The sequence below is a fragment of the Protopterus annectens genome, chromosome 13.part0, assembly GCF_019279795.1.
Source record: "Protopterus annectens isolate FY-2018-M chromosome 13.part0, PAN1.0, whole genome shotgun sequence".
NCBI lineage: Eukaryota > Metazoa > Chordata > Ceratodontiformes > Protopteridae > Protopterus > Protopterus annectens.
In genome coordinates, this window is record NC_056747.1 from 483,365,805 (window position 1) to 483,384,300 (window position 18,496).

General features: G+C 35.4%; 1 protein-coding gene across 1 annotated transcript in view; it reads left to right on the plus strand.

Annotated features, from left to right (window-relative positions):
- The window catches only part of TMEM132E (transmembrane protein 132E), a 1,376,533-nt gene that overhangs the window by 1,323,984 nt on the left and 34,053 nt on the right, over nt 1–18,496 (plus strand). The window contains exon 7 of the mRNA XM_044054846.1: nt 14,895–15,174. Coding sequence (XP_043910781.1) covers nt 14,895–15,174 — 280 coding nt within the window. The remainder of the gene's footprint in view (nt 1–14,894; nt 15,175–18,496) is intronic.

The window sequence follows — 18,496 nt, forward strand, 5'->3', positions numbered from 1 at the left end:
GCTGTTTTAACCTGTGCAGAAGTAATACTGGGTACCTGGCAATCTACTGGTATTGTGGTTGGTCCTTTGAGAGGGGGTAAAGTTGGCACTGAATCTGTCGGCCAGTATATTGGCAATATCTGTTGACTCTGTATAGGAGGTACGATTGTGCAGTAGCTCAGAGCAAATCTGGGTATTGCCGTGGAGATTCTTTACATAACTATAGAAGACCTTGTGGTTGTCTTTACTATCTGCTGTAATTCTGTTTTCATAGCTAACTTTAGAGGATTTGATGAGGCATCTTAACTTTTTGTTGAGGCTGATAAGGGAGTTTTTCCAGTCTTGGGACCTCACCTTATTCCACATCAGTTTCTGGTTTTTGTTGTAGAGTTTGTTTATGGCAGGGGACCACCAGATTGGCTTACATTTTTTGTAGGAGAGCATCTTGCTTCTATTGGGAATGGCAAGATCCATGCATTTGTGTACGTGTCTGTACAGTGCATTGGTGTATGATTTGGCAGTCATGCAACTATTCTCCATTTGCATGGGTGCCATGAAGTTAGCCACCTCTGTTATTAGGAGCGCAAAGTTAGATTTGTAGAAGTTTTTCATGGTAGTTACCTTTGCAGGGGGGTGGGAGGGAAGTGGATTTCCAAGGTTATTAGTTTGTGGTCGTATCTAACCAGGGAGGAGTTGACTATTGGTGTAGAGCAATGGTCGCCCATTTTAGTAATGGCCAGGTCAAGGATGTCGCTACCTCTAGTAGTGGTAAGAACAAGCTGGTCCAGGGCATTGGAATTAATGAATTCCAGGAAACACTGAGCAAGTGCAATGGTACATGAGTAGTTTTCCCAGTTAATGGAAGGGTAGTTGAAGTTGCCCTTTATGACAGGGTTAGGTTGGATCCTAATATTCTCCAGGGTGCTTAGGAACGTGGAACGTGAGTCTTGGGACATGGTTTGGGACCTATAGCAGGCTACGACCTGAATTGCTGTCTTACCCAATGTTAGCTGCACCTGAGGTATCTCTGATGCGTTATGTTGGGCTAACAGTCTGGATGTGTGTGTACCCTTTAGGAATATGGAAACACCACTGCCTTTGGAGCTTTGGTCCAATTTCTGGGGCTGAAAGGTGTGGAATGAGTTATAGCCTTGTAGTGCAGAGGTGCTTTCTGCTGCTTTGAACCAGGTCTCTGTTACAGCACAAATGTCGATGTTTTCTATTTTAAGGAGTACTTTGAGCGAGTGCATTTTGAGATTTAAACTTATAGCATTGAACAGCATGACCCTCAGACTTCATTTGTTTGTAGCTGTTAGGGTAGTAATTTGGTCTTTGGAACACAGCCTAAAAAAGGCACTGTAGGGGTGGGAAGAGCCTTGGCCAGTATCCAGAAGCCTAGGGGTGACAGATGAAGGCCATCTGTGGTAAAGCATCGAGGTCTGTCAATCATGTCATCCCAGACAGACAGATACCAGATCCCCTTGGAATGACACCAGAAACTTAGCCAGTTGTTGAAATCAATCATTTTCTGCTTGCACTGTGGTATCATTCTGGATGATGGTAGGATGCTGCTCAGGGCTAGGGTCATACCCGCCTGGGCTACAAAATCTGAGAGCTCCTCCGTGTCTCTTTTCATGTAGTCCAGGGAGGTACATCTGAGGTCATTCACACCCACATGTACAATGACAGAGTCATATTTCTACCTGTTGTTGAGGGACATGAGTTCATGCATTGTGGTGGATCCTGGCATCTGACAGGCAGCTGATTGTTACTTTCTCCTTATTCATCCTAGTGAGTGGGACATCAGCATGCCTCACTATCGAGTCACCTATGACTAGTGTGTTGGGCATGCTGTTTTGCCTTAGGTACTTTGGTTGAGTGGCACACTGTTTAAGAGATTTATGTGTCTTGTTATTAATGTTGTGTTGTGGTGGTTGAGTGCATTTCTGCTTTGGAGGCTTCTGCTGTTTAGGTAGAAATTTATTGAGAGCCACCATGAAGGTGGGTGTGTGGTTTGTGTTTTTATGTGAAGGTAGTGCTGGTGTGTATTCTGGAGGGCTATGTTTCATGTGCTGTGGTGCAAGTGTTGACCTTCTCCTCTTGACCAGCTATTCCAGTCTTGGCTGGAGAGGGTGTGGCTTCCAATTTGGATATATAAGTGCATCTTTCGCAAGTCCGACTGTTGGGAGATAAGAGGAGAGCGGTTGTCAGTGTACATGAGGCAGTTACCAGGAACAAAAATTGGTGCACAGAGTGGTGAAAAACACCAGTAAAATCCAAAACCACCACTGGACAGTAGCCAGAAACCGGACTCAGTAATTCCAATGTAACAAAAGTTTTATTCCACGCACAAGTAAGAAAATCAATAAAAACACAGTCAAGCACTTACATCATCCAAGACTTCTTCCGAACTGTGTAAAACTTCAGTACAATAGCTTATATAAGTAATTACTCCCCCATTTAACCCACTAATTAAGTCTTAAAGCTCAACACCTTTTATAACTATACGTATAAATAATAAATATTAATATACATTAATATCTGATTGTAAAAAACTATATCTAAAATACGTAATGAAACTGAATGTGATTAATGCAAAAGATAATGTTTGACAAAGTGATGTGTTAGTTCTCTAAATACTATAACTTGGTTGCCCTATGTTTCAACTTGGATTTAATACAAATATGGTCATTAATACCAGGGGCTACAGTGGCATTCAGACATATTTGCCATCGCATTTCGGCCCTGTCCAGTTTATTAGTCCAGTCATCCCCTCTGGTATCCATACCTACCACCTCCAAAATACCAAAATGAAAAAAAATGGTCGGGGTTAATGTTAATATGCCTAAATAATGCATTATTTTCATCACTTTTCTTGATACTATATAGGTGCTCATAAATTCTTCTCTGGAACCTCCTTTCCATTTTACCTATATAGAAATCGTGGCAACCCTGACATACAGCAATGTAAACTACTCCATTGGTAATACAGGATCCTGTGGCTAACCTCACTTCAAAATCATTGGAACCTATACATACAGTAGGGGCTGAAATAATGTGTTTACACTAATCACATGTTCCCTTCATTTTCTTGTTTTTACTCTCAATAGGATGTTCTAACAAACTTTTCAAATTCCTATTTGTCCTGTAGGAAAAAGTTGGTTCATCACCTAAAACAACCATCAGTTCTTGATTAACTTTAAATAGTACCCAATTTTTCTTTAATATTTCTCTAACGGAATTGGAAGTACCCACACAAGTCAGAACCATAGAGTATGAAAAATCATTGGTTTGTTGGTGGGTAACTTCAACCTCCTTATTCTGGTTGACCCCAAGTAAAGGTTTGTATCTATTACCCCATTCACTTGTAACTTGGTCACTAATAGTAACCACAAAATTCAACGGGTACCCCCTAGCTACAAATATTTTAGTCAGTCTATCCATTTCTGACTTTATTGTATCAAAATCAGAACACATTCTGGCTTTATGGACCATCTGACCTTTCACTATGTTCCTCTTTACAAAATGGGGGTGACTACTCCGGAACTCAAGGTAATCATTCGAAAAAGTAGGTTTTCAGTAGACACTTGACCAAAACACTTTCTACTTGGATCCTTCCAAAGACACACATCCAGGTAGTTTATCCTGGAATTGCCACTGTTCCCAGTAAACTTAAAATAGTCACAAATGTTATTCAAAAAGTTTAAGAAGTTGGTGTGTTTATCCCCTACTTTCCAGAGGATAAAAAGATCATCCAAGAACCTTAGGTACACCACCCAAAAGTCCTTAAATGGACTTTTAAAAATGTGCTCACTTTCCCAACAGTACATAATTAAATTTGCAAACAGTGACACACAGCTATTGCCCATTGCTATACTGTTTGTCTGGCAGTAAGAATTCACCACCAAAACTAAAAGCAATCGTTCATCAAAATAATTTCCATTAACACCATAATGAAATTTACCAACGAGTTCCCCAAGTTAGTTTTATCAACTATCACCTCATGAAAAAGGTCTAATCCTATATCATGGGGTATAGAAGTGAAAAAGTCCACAACATCAACTGTTGAAAAATAACTTCCTCACTATAATGTTCCTCCTTTATCCTACCCAAAAAATCCCAAGAATCTGTTAACATATGGTCGATGTGAGCTAAAGATTCCCTAACCACCCGATCAACAAAGACCACTAGTGAGTATGTCATACTATTTTGACAAGGAATTATGAGTCGGTATGGGGGGTTATAAATATTTTTGTGGGTCTTCGGAATACCAAAGATGAACGGAATTGTTGGATGTTCATTATACAAAAATTGGTAGGTGTCTTTGTTAATTACTCCCTGAAACAGAGAGTCCTCAAGCATCATTTTAATATTCCTGTAAGAAATGTTTATTTCATTTCTAGAAACACAATGGTATTTATTCTCATCTTGTAACATACCAAAAATGTTGTTATTATAATCTTGAGTGTTGACTATAGCTATCCCCCCACCCTTATCCAGATTCATAAATCTCAAACTAGGCTTGCTTCTTAGTTCTTCTAGCAATTCATTTTCTTTCTTTGTCAAATTAAACTGTTTAGGTCTATGCTGATTCAACATTTGATGACTCTCCTGGGAACATATCTTATTGAAAGTCCCAATAAGAGGGTGTAAAGGTGGATTGTAACAACTCTTCTTTTTTAATTTGTTCTTTCCATTAGATAAAGGGTTATCCATAAACAGGTATGTCAGGTTCATCTTTCTAGTGTAAATTTTAAGTTCTGTTAAAGTAGTGCAAACATCTTCCTTCCTAGAAAGTACAAATTTTATGCCTTTTATCAAAAGTGAAAAAAAACTTTGCTGACATCAATACCTGCATAGTTAAAAATATTGAACCCCTGATATGTAAGGAGGAGACCACCAAATGAAGTAGTAATCACATATTTTTCAGTAACTATTGGGTTACCCTTAGTAATAGTGTCTAGTGGTAACTGTTCTTCCTCCATTGCTTTTGACACATGTAGGCTTTTACCCTTCCCCCTCCCTGTGGTCCTAATAAAGCACTGTTGTCATTCCTGTAATTGTTCTTGTTTTGTTGTCTTTCTGACCTCCTTAAAGGGAGATATTCTTGGTCATATAAAGTGTCCCTATCACCTTCCCTTTGAGTGGAGTCCAGTCTAATATTAAAATTTTTGACCCTCTGATTAACTACATTGTTGTCCCCCACTTCAGTATAAGCCTTAGGTAGAAGGTATGCTAAATTATTAGAATATTCAAATTCATCCCTTACCAAATTCCTCTTTTTCCTTTTAGTATTGTTCACCACATCATGTTCAACTTTGTCAAACACTTTATTATACTTAACTAAAAAACTGTTAAAATTAACATAATTTAAAATAATTTTGTTCTTGTTATCGATATTAGTTAATAATTCATCAATCCTTTTGTTATTAATCTTCACAATAAATTCCATCAGTTCAATTCCATGACGGTCAAACATCTGTAGTAATTCATCACACTCAGTCTGTCCCTTTTTAGCACCATTCGGAAATCTAAAAACATGCAGTCCTTTAGGAACTCTGCACTTAGCCACACACTCCGTTAGATAAGCATTGTCACACTGAAGATTACGGACTTTAATTAACTTTTGTTTGAGTGTGACTAACCTTGCATCCATAGTGTCATTGTTACTTGTAGAATTCACTTTGAATAACCCAAAGTCATTTTTAATCCAGTCCTTAAAATGATTGTTAGTCTGTGAGAATCCTTGTGTTCCATGTGAGGTACTGGCCATTTCAACTCCCCCCATATGCTGCAACAACCGTTTCTGATGCCAAATTGCCTTGGTTCGTCATATTGGTAACAGAGGATGCCGTTCCACCCATCTCCTTTTGCTGACATCCGCCAAGTCCTTCAAAACAGGAAGTAGTTGGGTGTTGTAGTTTTTGAACGGCTTCTTGCAGTTCAGAAACCTTGTTCGTCAAGGTTAAAATTAACTGTAAAATATTACTGTCAGCCGCATGCACTCGCTGACCACAAGGGAAAGGCATAGATTGCTTTCCATTATGACCACAAACTGTTCAGTAGAGTCTCAGGCTGGCTGCAATACACCAAAAACAAGTACCAGGAACAGCAAATGGTGTACAGAGTGGTGAAAAACACCAGGAAAATCCAAAACTACCACTCAAAAGAAGCCAGAAACTGGACTCATTAATTCCAATGTAACAAAAGTTGTATTCCACACAAAAGTAAGAAAATCAACAAAAAACACAGTCATGTGCTTTTGTCATCCAAGACTTCTTCAGAACTGTGTAAATCTTCAGTACAACAGCTTATATAAGTAATTACTCCCCCATTTAACCCACTGATTAAGTCTTAAAGCCCTACACCCGGACAGGGCCAAAATCCGATGGCAAATACATCTGAATGCCACTGTAGCCCCTGGTATTAATGACCATATTTGTATTAAACCCGAGTCGAAACATAGGGCAACCAAGTTATAGTATTTAGGGAACTAACACATCACTTTGTCAAGCATTATGTTTTGCATTAGTCACATTCAGTTTCATTACGTATTTTAGATCTAGTATTTTACAATCAGATATTAATATATATTAATATTTATTATTTATATGTATAGTTATACCTTATTTTTTTTAAAAAAGGTGTAGGGCTTTAAGACTTAATTAGTGGGTTAAATGGGGGAGCAACTACTTATATAAGCTGTTGTACTGAAGTTTTACACAGTTCTGAAGAAGTCTTGGATGACAAAAGTGCTTGACTGTGCTTTTTATTGATTTTCTTACTTGTGTGTGGAATAAAACTTTTGTTACATTGGAATTACTGAGTCCGGTTTCTGGCTACTTTCAAGTAGTAGTTTTGGACTGTACATGAGGCAGTTGCTACATTGCCTCTGGATGCCCAAATTCACCAGGTTAATAGGAGAAAGCACAGGGAACTGACCTTTAGACATGCCTGGAGGGGCAGGCATTAATAATAACTTTTGGAGTTGTTTCATTGTAAAATGTTTAGTGGTGATAGCTCTTTTGTGTGCTACAATAATTGCTACAAGAAGTCTGGTAAAGTGCTAGACTAATAAGCTAGTAAACATGCAGGAGAGGAGAGAACTAGCAGATATGAGGGAAAATTGAAGAGCAGACTTTTTGGCACCACTCAGAAGCTTACAAACAGTCCTAGATACATCAAATCTGTATCTGGATTAGACTAGTAACAGGAAAGGTGGGAAACAAGTGCAAATGCAGGCTTTTAAACCAGAAAGTTGAAAGAGATGAAAAAAATGCCCAAAATGGCCAATAAAGTATCATTTCTGAGCCAGAACCCACTCCTTTTGTGGTAGATAGGTTACCTAGTACTTACCATTCCCACTGATAAGCTAGAAGGCTTCCTTTCAACACAGAAAGGCTTGTGGGGGGCTCGGAAGCTAACAAACAGTCCTGGATACAGCAAATCTGTATGTGGACTGAAAGGCTGGAAACAAGCTTAGAACTTTTTTTTTTTTACAGAAAAGCAGCTAAAAGCACTAAAAACAATTGAAATGCAGTGCAAGCTAGAACAGTTGAGGTGTAGCAATATTAAAGCAAATACAATTTAAATAAATGCAATTTATTCAAACGATATTCTGAACTGAATTCAATTATTGTTTTATTCAATTCTGAATAGTTAAAAAGTGCAAAAAAATATACTTATCAGCTCTATATTTCCAGATTGTTTGAGTAGCACACTTAGTCAGAACACAAGGAAATTCTAGCAATGGTAGATTTTTTTTTTTCATTATTAGTGGAAAGGGAAAAATAAGAAACAAAGATAAATCAAGGTTAATATACTAAGTGGGTTAGATTTCTCAAATGTTCTCTCTATATTAGATAGAATGAGCTAATGACACTAGACTGGGAGGAGTATCCCAGATCACATTTACAGTAGGGGCAGGCAACTGCAAAGCCACCAAGTATAAGAACAAGATACCAATAGAGAGGGAGGGAGGGAAACTAAATCAGTTATATGATACACTGCTTGGCAGGAAATCCGAACAAAGAAACAGATGTTTAACAAATGGAGAAAATACCAGTTAATACCTTACACACAGTGAAATTAGCTAGAAAAGATTTACAAACAGTGTGACAGTAAAAAACGTATTTATCAGGACCTGTGAGGCAGACAATTTTAGTACAACTGTGCAGATTATTTTATAGCCATAAAATACAGTAAAATGTTTGCAGCAGACAATAAAATGTGCTATAAATATCAAGAATAAGCAATAACTAGTCAAAAATAAGCAAAAAAACAGGATACTTATTGTTATATATCACAGATCAGAGTTTTGGTCAGTGCCCCTCCTCCATTTAACTCTATGTGAAATGGCAGACACACTAACAAGGTAACAGAAGGTAGAAACCTGAAACAACTTAAAAAAAAGCCTGAAAGAACCAATGAGGTGCTTATTCCAAGCCATAGACCAGGCAACCCTACCAGCCAATGACCATAAACACTACACTCTCACTGAAGTGGAAAATGGCTTTTGCTAAACTAAGATGGCCTGGAAAATGTGCTCAGAACACACAGCCTCTGCAAACAAACAACTAGGCCCAGAAACACAATCCTGGGCACAGACAATGCTACAGCTACTACCTAGACTATTTTAGGCAGAAAACATTACAGAAATATTTATCACAGCAGAAAAACAGCAGAGAGCCACTAAATTAAAGTTTTAAACAGGTAAAGGAGCAAGGAGACTCTAGAGAATGCCTTTAACTGCAAACAAATCAGTTATATAATACACTCCTTGGCAGGAAATTAGAACAAACAAATAGATGTTTAACAAATGGGGGAAAATTTCCAGTTAATACCTTACACACAGTGAAACTAGCTAGAAAAGATTTACAAACAGTGTGACAGTAAAAACCTTATTTATCAGGCCCTGTGAGGCAGACACTTTTAGTACAACTGTGCAGATTACTTTATAGCTATAAAATACAGTAAAAAGTATGCAGCAGGTAATAAAAAGTGCTATAAATAGCAACAATAAGCAATAACTAGTAAAAATAAGCAAAAAATAAAAAAAACAGGATAGTTATTGTTATATATCACAGAACAGAGTTTTGGTCAGTGCCCCTCCTCCATTTAGCTCTGTATATATTTGTGTGTGTTTGTGTCAGTGTGCATATGTGTGTGTGAATGTATGAAACAGATCTTTAAAAGTATATTATCATTTAAAAAAGACAAACATTATCTAAATAAGCCTTAACTATACATAACATAGTGAATAGTCATTGTTGACCTCAACACAGTACCCTTAACCAGAAAAATATATCTCAGCAACAAATCTTTAATGCAGTATAAGAAAATGTTAGTAAGTGCTGCTAAATCTAAATATGCTGACATTAGGGTACTGAATAAGAATATAGTATAGAACCTTGATACCAAATTCATGGCTATATTTATGTTTAAGGAGACTACATCCATAGCCAATATAATTGGTCTTGCATGGATCAACACATGCTTAACTGATAACAAAAACATATTCAGAACCTTTTGGATATGTGAAAGCCCTGTGTGTAGAACACTACAGTACTTAAGATAGGGTAAAATAAATGCATGTGTAAGCATCTGCAAATCCACAAATGGATGACTATTTTTTCATCTAGGTTATACTATTCAGATGGGGGTATTGCAGTCTGATAACTGCTGACATCTGTTCACTTATTGTTAATACCTTATCAGGAATTATACCATTGATCATATAATTTAATCAATTCATTGCTGAGTTTTGTTAAGGTAAAATTTCCTCTAAATCCTTCCTGAATGAAAACCAGTGACTGAACAAAACAACATTGCAGTCCCTGAATTGTCTGTCATTCCTGCATTATTTTTCTTTATATTTACTGTTTTCCATCTGATATTCACTGAGTAATAACTTATTAATTTAGCCATGTTTAGCATTGTTTGTTGGCGTAATGGTTAAGGTGTTTGCCCTACAAGCACAAGGTACAGGGTTTGATTCTCACATTGGGTAATTGGCTAGGCTTAAAAAATGTCCTACAAGGGCAGTTAGCCTAGTACTAATCTATGAACTTATGAAACTATCTCCATAAGAATTAACATGGCTCAAAAAAAAAAAACTGACAGAAAATAGCAAATAAATAAGAAAAACATATGCTTAGTGCAGCAGTCTCACACAAATTGCAGTCCTGTTGTGTCTACAATAATGCTAAAACTTTTCAATGAAAAATAGTTCAAAATGACAAAACATGTAAAAAAAAACATTAAAAAGATATATTAACAAAGTGTGCAAAAACATGCAGATGGATACATTATGGAGTGTGGGGTACTAAAAGGCATTATTTTGAATCTCCTTTTGTTCACTGTGTACATGTCATCCATTTTATGAGCATGAATCATTCACCCTTGTTATGCAGATGATACCAAGTTATACTTCTTATTTCCATGGAAAACAGGTGTCTGATAGAAGCTGTCTGAATGTCATCCTCATTTAGATGAGAAACAGTTGAGCTAAGACCAACTCTTCAAAGAATGATGCTATGATAATCAATGCTAGTATTTACCCTTTGTGAGATTCATTACTAACATGTTTTTGTTTCATAGGAGGTAGCAGATTAGAGTTTGCATCTATGGTGAAAGACAAGGGGATAATATAGCAATAACCCATGGCTGGGTGTGGGTAATGCAGAATTTACCCATGGTTGATGTGGTTTGATCAAGGCCAATCGTGAGTAAATCCAGCATTACCCACACCCAGCCATGGGTTATTGAATAAGTAATCAATGCTTTAGGTGTGGTTTGCACATATGAGTTATCCATGAGTGCTGTAATTAGACCATAAGGGCAAAGCAAAGTAATCCAGTGAAAGCACAAGGGCATAAATACTGTACATTCCGTACCTGTAACTCTGATTATTGCTGTTATACCTTGGTCTAATGTTTTAAGATAATTTAATTATCTATTTTTTATCATATGCTCTGCAGGATCTATATTTATTAAAAAGGCACTACCTACTTGCACATTGTATGTGTCCCCCACCCCCGCTTCAACACAATCATACTTTTTAGTTCTCCCTTTAAAATAAGTCATTTTGACCTTTTTATTGAAAAGTTTTATCATTTTTGTAGGCACAGGAAAATTGCAATTTGTCGAGACTGCTTTACCGTGTCAAGCACATTTTTCTTAACCCTATAGTTGTACAGCAGTGGAGTTAGCATATAAAAGTAAGGAGGTATGGTTTGCAAGATATGTTTCCTCTTGACAAAAATACTTTTATATTTGTTATTTTGATTTATAAACTAGACAAAACATTCCCAGCTGATTTGCATTATAATAATGTCTAGGAGATGTTGCTAATAAACTAAAACTCCAGAAAGCACCAGCTGGAAATAACCTGATAAGTAAGAGGCAAATTACTTAACTGTACACCTTACAATGCTCCAAAATCACCCTGTCTATAGTGTCAAAAGCTACAGATCCTCTATGACCAAGATATATTATAACTTTGATCTTCTGTCAGGATGAGGACAGCAACTAGCCTAACAAGGACAGATTCAGTACTGTGGTCTCATCAAGAGCTAGGTTAAAATGGTTTCACAAGATGATGGGATGACAAATAAGATTATACTGCTGATTGTTAACTGCATTTTGAATACTCTTCCCCCAAAACTGATGTTTAGAAATAGGTCAGTTCTTCATTTTGTTGAAACCTAACATAGTATATAGGCATTTAATGTTTTAAATTAGGAGGAAAAAAACTGCTACCAAAGAAACAAGTGCAAGCTGACATAATTGGGCCTTGGGACTCAACATCTAACTAGCCAGGACAGGCTTGACTCCACTCATTATTAGGATGGGCAAACAACTGATGCTACTCTCACAACATCAATGTCATTGACATATCTAAAGCTATAACAGTAAAGACTAGAAAATCAACATGAGAAGTTTCTTATTAAAGACAACTTATCCACAAAGAGACAATAACTGCCTCTCATGAAGCAGAGTTTAAAACTCTCTGACCCATAAGACATTTTGGAGTGCATAGCTGATTCTTACTTCAGAAGAACTTAGCTGTATGGTTTTATGTGGTAAACATATCTCTTAAGAATATTGTATGCTTGCATGTGGTCTCTAAAGGTTAGGATCATAATACTTTTCCTATTTAATTGTGTTCTCAGTCAGACCCGTGCTACACAGTTTATTCACTTTTGTTTTTTTTTATGTTAAAGTAGTGTTTCCCATTCAACTCTATGCTATATTATATGTTGTTATTTACTAACATTTCTGCTGAGAAAGGATTTTTATGTAGTTTGTATAAATTTCTATGAAACGAGTGTCTTATGGTTGGTTTTCCATTGTATTTCCAACATTTTCTGAATCATTTGTAATGTCAGTTCAATTGTTGATATACTTGTAGGAACTGAGAGCATTTGTTAGTGTTGTAGTTTTGCTATGTTTTTAGATATTTGTTAGTTATTTTACATAGTTAAAATTGGGTAATTTTGCCAGTTATAACATTTTGTGGTTGGCTGGCAGTGATCAGTTTTATTTTATTTTTTTTTTATTCTATCCTAATATTTTTATTCAAATAAGAATAACTGTAATTTTAGATATTCCCTGGGATTCATTAATGCCTATACCAAGTGTACACTGTTCTGAGTGAACAGACAACACAGGCATAACTTCCACCTTCTTACTCCTAATTTTATTTTCCCTACTGATTTTCTTGCAGTATTAAATATTAAGGGGAATCATCAAGGTTACCCCAAAGTATAGACTACATGTTCCTTAACTGTAATCTTTCTTAGTGACAAGAAAGCACTTAAAATGAGGTACGGATGTTCATGAGTACAGATCTTGCACACTTATTGTAGGTGCTAATGAATCTGTCCCATTGACTTAAGTGTGCAGTACGAGTTTGTAGATTTGTATATATACATAAATATATAGTGTATGTGTTAAGCATGTGGTTTATTATTTATTGTTTTACATTAATGTGAGTGGAGCAGTTGGTCATATGAAGACTAGCCATGCTTCTGAATAGTGACTAGAAAATACTGGCTTTGAATTAGTCTGAGTAAACTGGACAAATATTGTAAAAAGAAAAATGAGGATCTAAAGCAACAAAGCTAAGGTATGCAAGATAAACCTTATTAATGATTAAGGAATCAGTAGGAAACAAAGACAGGTTAATATGCAAATTTGATGCAAGCAAGACATGTGCTAATAGAAACACAAATGCTTATGGAAGATGTTAGATTACTGCAATGTGGGAAACACTTTAAAAGATGGTTGCTAAGAAATATATGAAGAGTCATAATATCAGTCTGAGATTAATTAGTATATAGGTAATCAATTACTGATAAATAAGTGTAAAAACTGTAGATGTCCACTAATCACCTGGATGATTACCATATGTATGGATAAAATAGCCACAGAAACAAAGTGTACTTGACGTGTAATGAGATCAATGGAAGAAGTAGAAAGCAAAATAATGCAAGTATGCACAGATGGCCCGATGGTAATAGTCAAAGATAAAGAAAGCGTGAGAGACATTTTTAATTTACAGAATGTAATGTAGCAGAGCTAGACTTAACATTAAATATGCAGAAATGAGTGCGCTATATATGCAAAAACATAAACTTAAGGTACAAAAGGAAGCATATATTTTTTTCAGACTTCAGGAAATATATTTGGAAAATGAAACATGGGAAGAAGTGAGAAAAAATATTGTAGGCGTGATTCCGAGACATAGCTTGTACTGAAAATGTCAAAAATATATGCATGGTAAAGCCTTCTTGTTTTCAAAGGTGAACATTACGCCAAGGCTGCATATGTTTCCAAATGATGTAAAACAAGTTTATTAGGTATATTTTAAGAATTTTTCGGTTTGAAGCTGAACACGATGAAAATAAAAATTCAGTATGGAGAAGAATCAGTGATAAATGTAGTAAACACAGCAGCAGTTTATGATGCAACTTATATAAAATTAGGGTATGAAAAACATTAAATTTATAAACATTGTGTAAAAATATGACAACTAAGCGAAAAAAAGAAATAAGGATTAATCAAGGAAAAAAGTGCCAAGTAAATATGCTCTAGGAGACTTTTATGAGATGGTAAAAACATGGAACCTGTTTATAAAAGACTAAATAGAAAACTGTATTGCATCAGAGTATCTTGAATAAGTATTATCCAGTACAAAGTTAGCATTTGTACTATAATTTTATTTAATAAGCAACAATAATGCAAGGTAGAGAAAAACACACATACTAACTTATAGGATATTCAATGAAAGCTATCCCTTGGAAGGTTTCCTTTTGAAACAGAAATAAGATATGAATTGAAGAAGGAAAGAAATTATGGAAAGGGATGAAATAATATTTTACAAACAACAGCATGTGCTTTGTAACTGTAAAAACAATGAAAAGGCTTTGGAAAAGATTAGCAAATACATTAAAGTACACCTATTAGAATGTGTAGAGATGAGCAATGATCTTTATGGACAATGTGTAGCCAAAGCATGAAACAAAAATTTAAAATGACTAAAATATTTTGATGTATGTATGTAACTTTTGCAGGGGAGCTGTGGAAATGTTTTATATAAACAATGGACAACTGAGACAGAAAAAATAAGACAAATGCATCATATATGGATGACATAAATGTAATATAAAATATAAAATCTTCAAGAAATTATGAGTTTACATGAAAATGATTAATAGAGACCTACTCTTTTTGATGAATGAGATGGTAAATCTGTAATAACTGTCAAGTGATTTTATTCAGTTTATGCTCACTGCATATTACCTCCTGTTATTATGAATGTAATACAGATTAGTAACAGTCAAGCCAAGTTCATTTCCTTACCTATTTAGTTTCTTATGTATGTATCTGTCATTTTTCCTGCCTTATTATAGGTCTACGAGAGACAGTGATGATGAAGAAGAGGAAGAGGAACGTAGAGTTTCACGAGGCTGTAGCCTACAGTTCCAGCATGCCACAGTAAAGGTCTTTACCCAATTCCATACCACATCATCTGAAGGAACAGATCAGATGGTCACCATGCTTGGTCCTGATTGGTTGGTTGATGTCACTGACATGGTTAGTGACTTTGTGAAGGTGGAAGATACCCGAGTAGCAGAGCTTAAAAGGGGCAACATTATTGTTGGATGGGAGCCAGGAGTAACCACAGTTAAGGTCAGCGCTTTCACTATACATTCAAGCTAATCTTTTTGTATCGCATGTCAGATGTTCTCATTTTGTTCGTCTGAATCTCCATCTCTCTCTCTCTCTCTCTCCTAATGAAAGTACTACTTTTGTCAATTTTAAATGCACTTTATGTCAATGTTTAATGTACATTACTAAGAATTATTTATTTATTGTCATTATTTTACTTATTTCTTTCTTATACCTTATTACATTTGAGATCAGGTTCACTGGACTCTTTTTATGAGTTTGCATTCTAAAGGGTGATGTGCAGCAGAGTTAACCAACAGCACACTGTTAGATGCAAGCACAGTTTCACTGTTACTCATGGGTGCAAAATGAGGCTGTCTGCCTAACTCACCTCTGTGGAGATGCCCTTGTGGTATACAAATCGGTCAGATGTTCTCTTACTAAGACTTTCTCTAATGGGATATCCTCTTGTGAAATAGAAGTCCTGTACCAAGAGAAAGAAAGATTCCTTTACTGATGAAGAACATAATATGAAATGCATTAAGTTTATCCTTTAGTGGTTCTTTTGTGGCTACCTTCTGTACCCACACTTATGTCAGCTACATTATGGACATTAGTTTTTCATTTCCACAGCAGGTGGTCTTTGTGTTGCATCTGCTTTCAAAGACAGGACAGACTGCAGGAAGAAGAAATGTAAGAAGTTCAATGGATCTAGAGTAATGAGTTAAAATGAGTTAAGAAATATGATGACTTTTGTAAGCTGTTGTGACACCGCTACACACCAATCACTTCCTGCTAGATGAGTATGCCTTCTTCTATGTGAACAGCTAGTATTTATAAATGATACACACAGTGGTGCAGGACTTGTACATAATAATATAATTTTCCTCAGTCCTGCATAATTCATGAATGCTCCATTACTCTTGGACATATGTGCATATGAGCCAACCTGGAATACTCCAGATATGCAGTGAATATGTAGACGAAGGTCCATACCAGTATCCACTATTTAGAAAGATGTGAATCATGAGTACTGTGTTTCCTGATAGTTTACAGTTCTGTAACTAGAACTACATAATGTATTTATTTATTTATTTGTTTACCAGACAATTTCAAATAGGTCACCAAAAAGAATGCCTTTTCAACACAGGTCTGGAGATAATAATAGGTATAGCATTACAAGAAGAAGATATTAACATTAAAAAGTTAAAAGTTACACTGCAGTTTTTTCATATATGCATAGATGAATACATTAGTAGATTATAGTGCTTTTCTAATGAATAGCATTTGCACTATGTAGTAACTATAACACACATATTAGGGGTAACCCAGTGGAGTTACAAGTAGAAAAAAGGTGGTGTGTTAGGCAGAAGTCTAGCAATGTTAGTGACAGGTAAAGCACCAGAAAAGTTTGTGATAGCTGTAGAGGCAAGTATTTTCTTTATGAGCTGGAAAGTTAAAAAGGAGGCAAAATCTGTGTTTAGATCTGGAGCATCAGGGTAAAGTAGACCTGGAGTATGATACTAATTCAGATTTTATGGTGGTTTAGGAAGAATGGTGTTGAAATTGTTGGTTATGATGGGCAATTTATTTTGAGATGAATTATAGTTACAGTGTGATGAGTTAAGCAGAAATATTTTTAGGTCATTTTTGATCTGGTAGAAGGATTTGTCTTGTCTGATCCTTAAATATGATCCACTAGACAGCAACCAACCATCTATGTAATGTTTTATAATGCAGCGAGTGAACACGACTCGAACCAGGAAAACAAAATATTTAATAGTAAAAACTACGATCAAGAACTCAATACATCTAGTTAAGCACTTTCATCTGCACAAGCAGACTTCTTCAGAACAATTCTATCTTTAGATACCCTTCATTTTTAAAAACTTTTTGGCGCCAAAGCAGCCATCATTTCAGAATTAAAGTGCTAGTGTAACAAAATGTACAAAAGTACTTGTTACTATGTAACGTTACTTAAGAAAACTCATAAACACTGTTCAAAAAATTACAACCAACCTAACAATATATATATATATATATATATATATATATATATATATATATATATCTAATGCTATTTTATATGCTTTTTTTAAAAATATATATTTACGTATAATAACTTAAAAAATCTTTTAAAAACGTTGATGGTAATAAATAGTATGATGTGCATACAAGAATTATATCAAATTTAAACAACTTTAAAAGGCTTAAAAACATTTTACATCAATTGCAAGAAGGGTTTAATAGTAATGAAGTCATTAATTCCTGGCTCCCTGGTAGCATCTGTCAAAATGTGCCATACACTCTGTCTTTTCCCTAGGATTGCTTTGTAGTTACCTCCACGGGATGATATATTCATTTGATCAATTAAGGCAAACTTAAATACATGTGTGTCCTCACATTTGTTAATATGTCGATACAGTGCGTTATTCATATCCTTGACCCTGATTTTATATAAATGATCATATATTCGCCTCCTAAATTGCCTTTCGGTTTTTCCTATATAAAATTCAGTGCATGACATACACTTTGCCATATAAATAACATTCTTGCTATTGCAATTACCTGCTCTGAATTTGACAAATGTCTTATTAACATCATTCAATCTACATCCTTCCATTTCACATATAGCATAACATTGTTTACAAAACCCACATTTTTTGTTAGTTCTATTTGTGTTATATGTCTCTGTGTGATTAACCATTTTTTCTAACTGTCTCTTTATTTTCATACCCATTTTATTGACGAAACTAGGACTTTCTCCTGTTACTTTTCTAGCATCTTTGTCAACTACTAATGTATTACAATGTTTTCTGATAATATTTCTAATGTAATTCACACTGGGTGAGTATGTTAAAACACACACTCTATTGTAAGTCATATCCTCAGGCTTTTCTGTTCGGATTTTTAAATTTGTCATTTCTGTCCCCAATAGGGATGGATATTTCTTACCCCATTTGCTAATGACATAAGCTGTGATGTCATTCAGTATAGACAGTGGATATCCCCTGTTTACAAACATAGATCTAATATAGCTAATTTCTTTTTCCATTAACTCAAAACTAGATGACATACATGATGCCCTTATACACTGTCCTTTGAATATATTTTTTAAGATTTGCCTATGATGATTGCTGGTATATTCCAGATACCCATTAGAAAAGGTATCTTTCCTATAAATTTCTGATTGAAAACCTACACTGATGTGGCTGATGTATGTGTCCAAATATGCAATGCCCTCACTACTAACATTGTGTGTAAATTTTAAGAAATCACTAGTGTTGTTTATATACTCAATGAAATGAGTAATAAGGTCAACTGGCCCATTCCATAACATGAA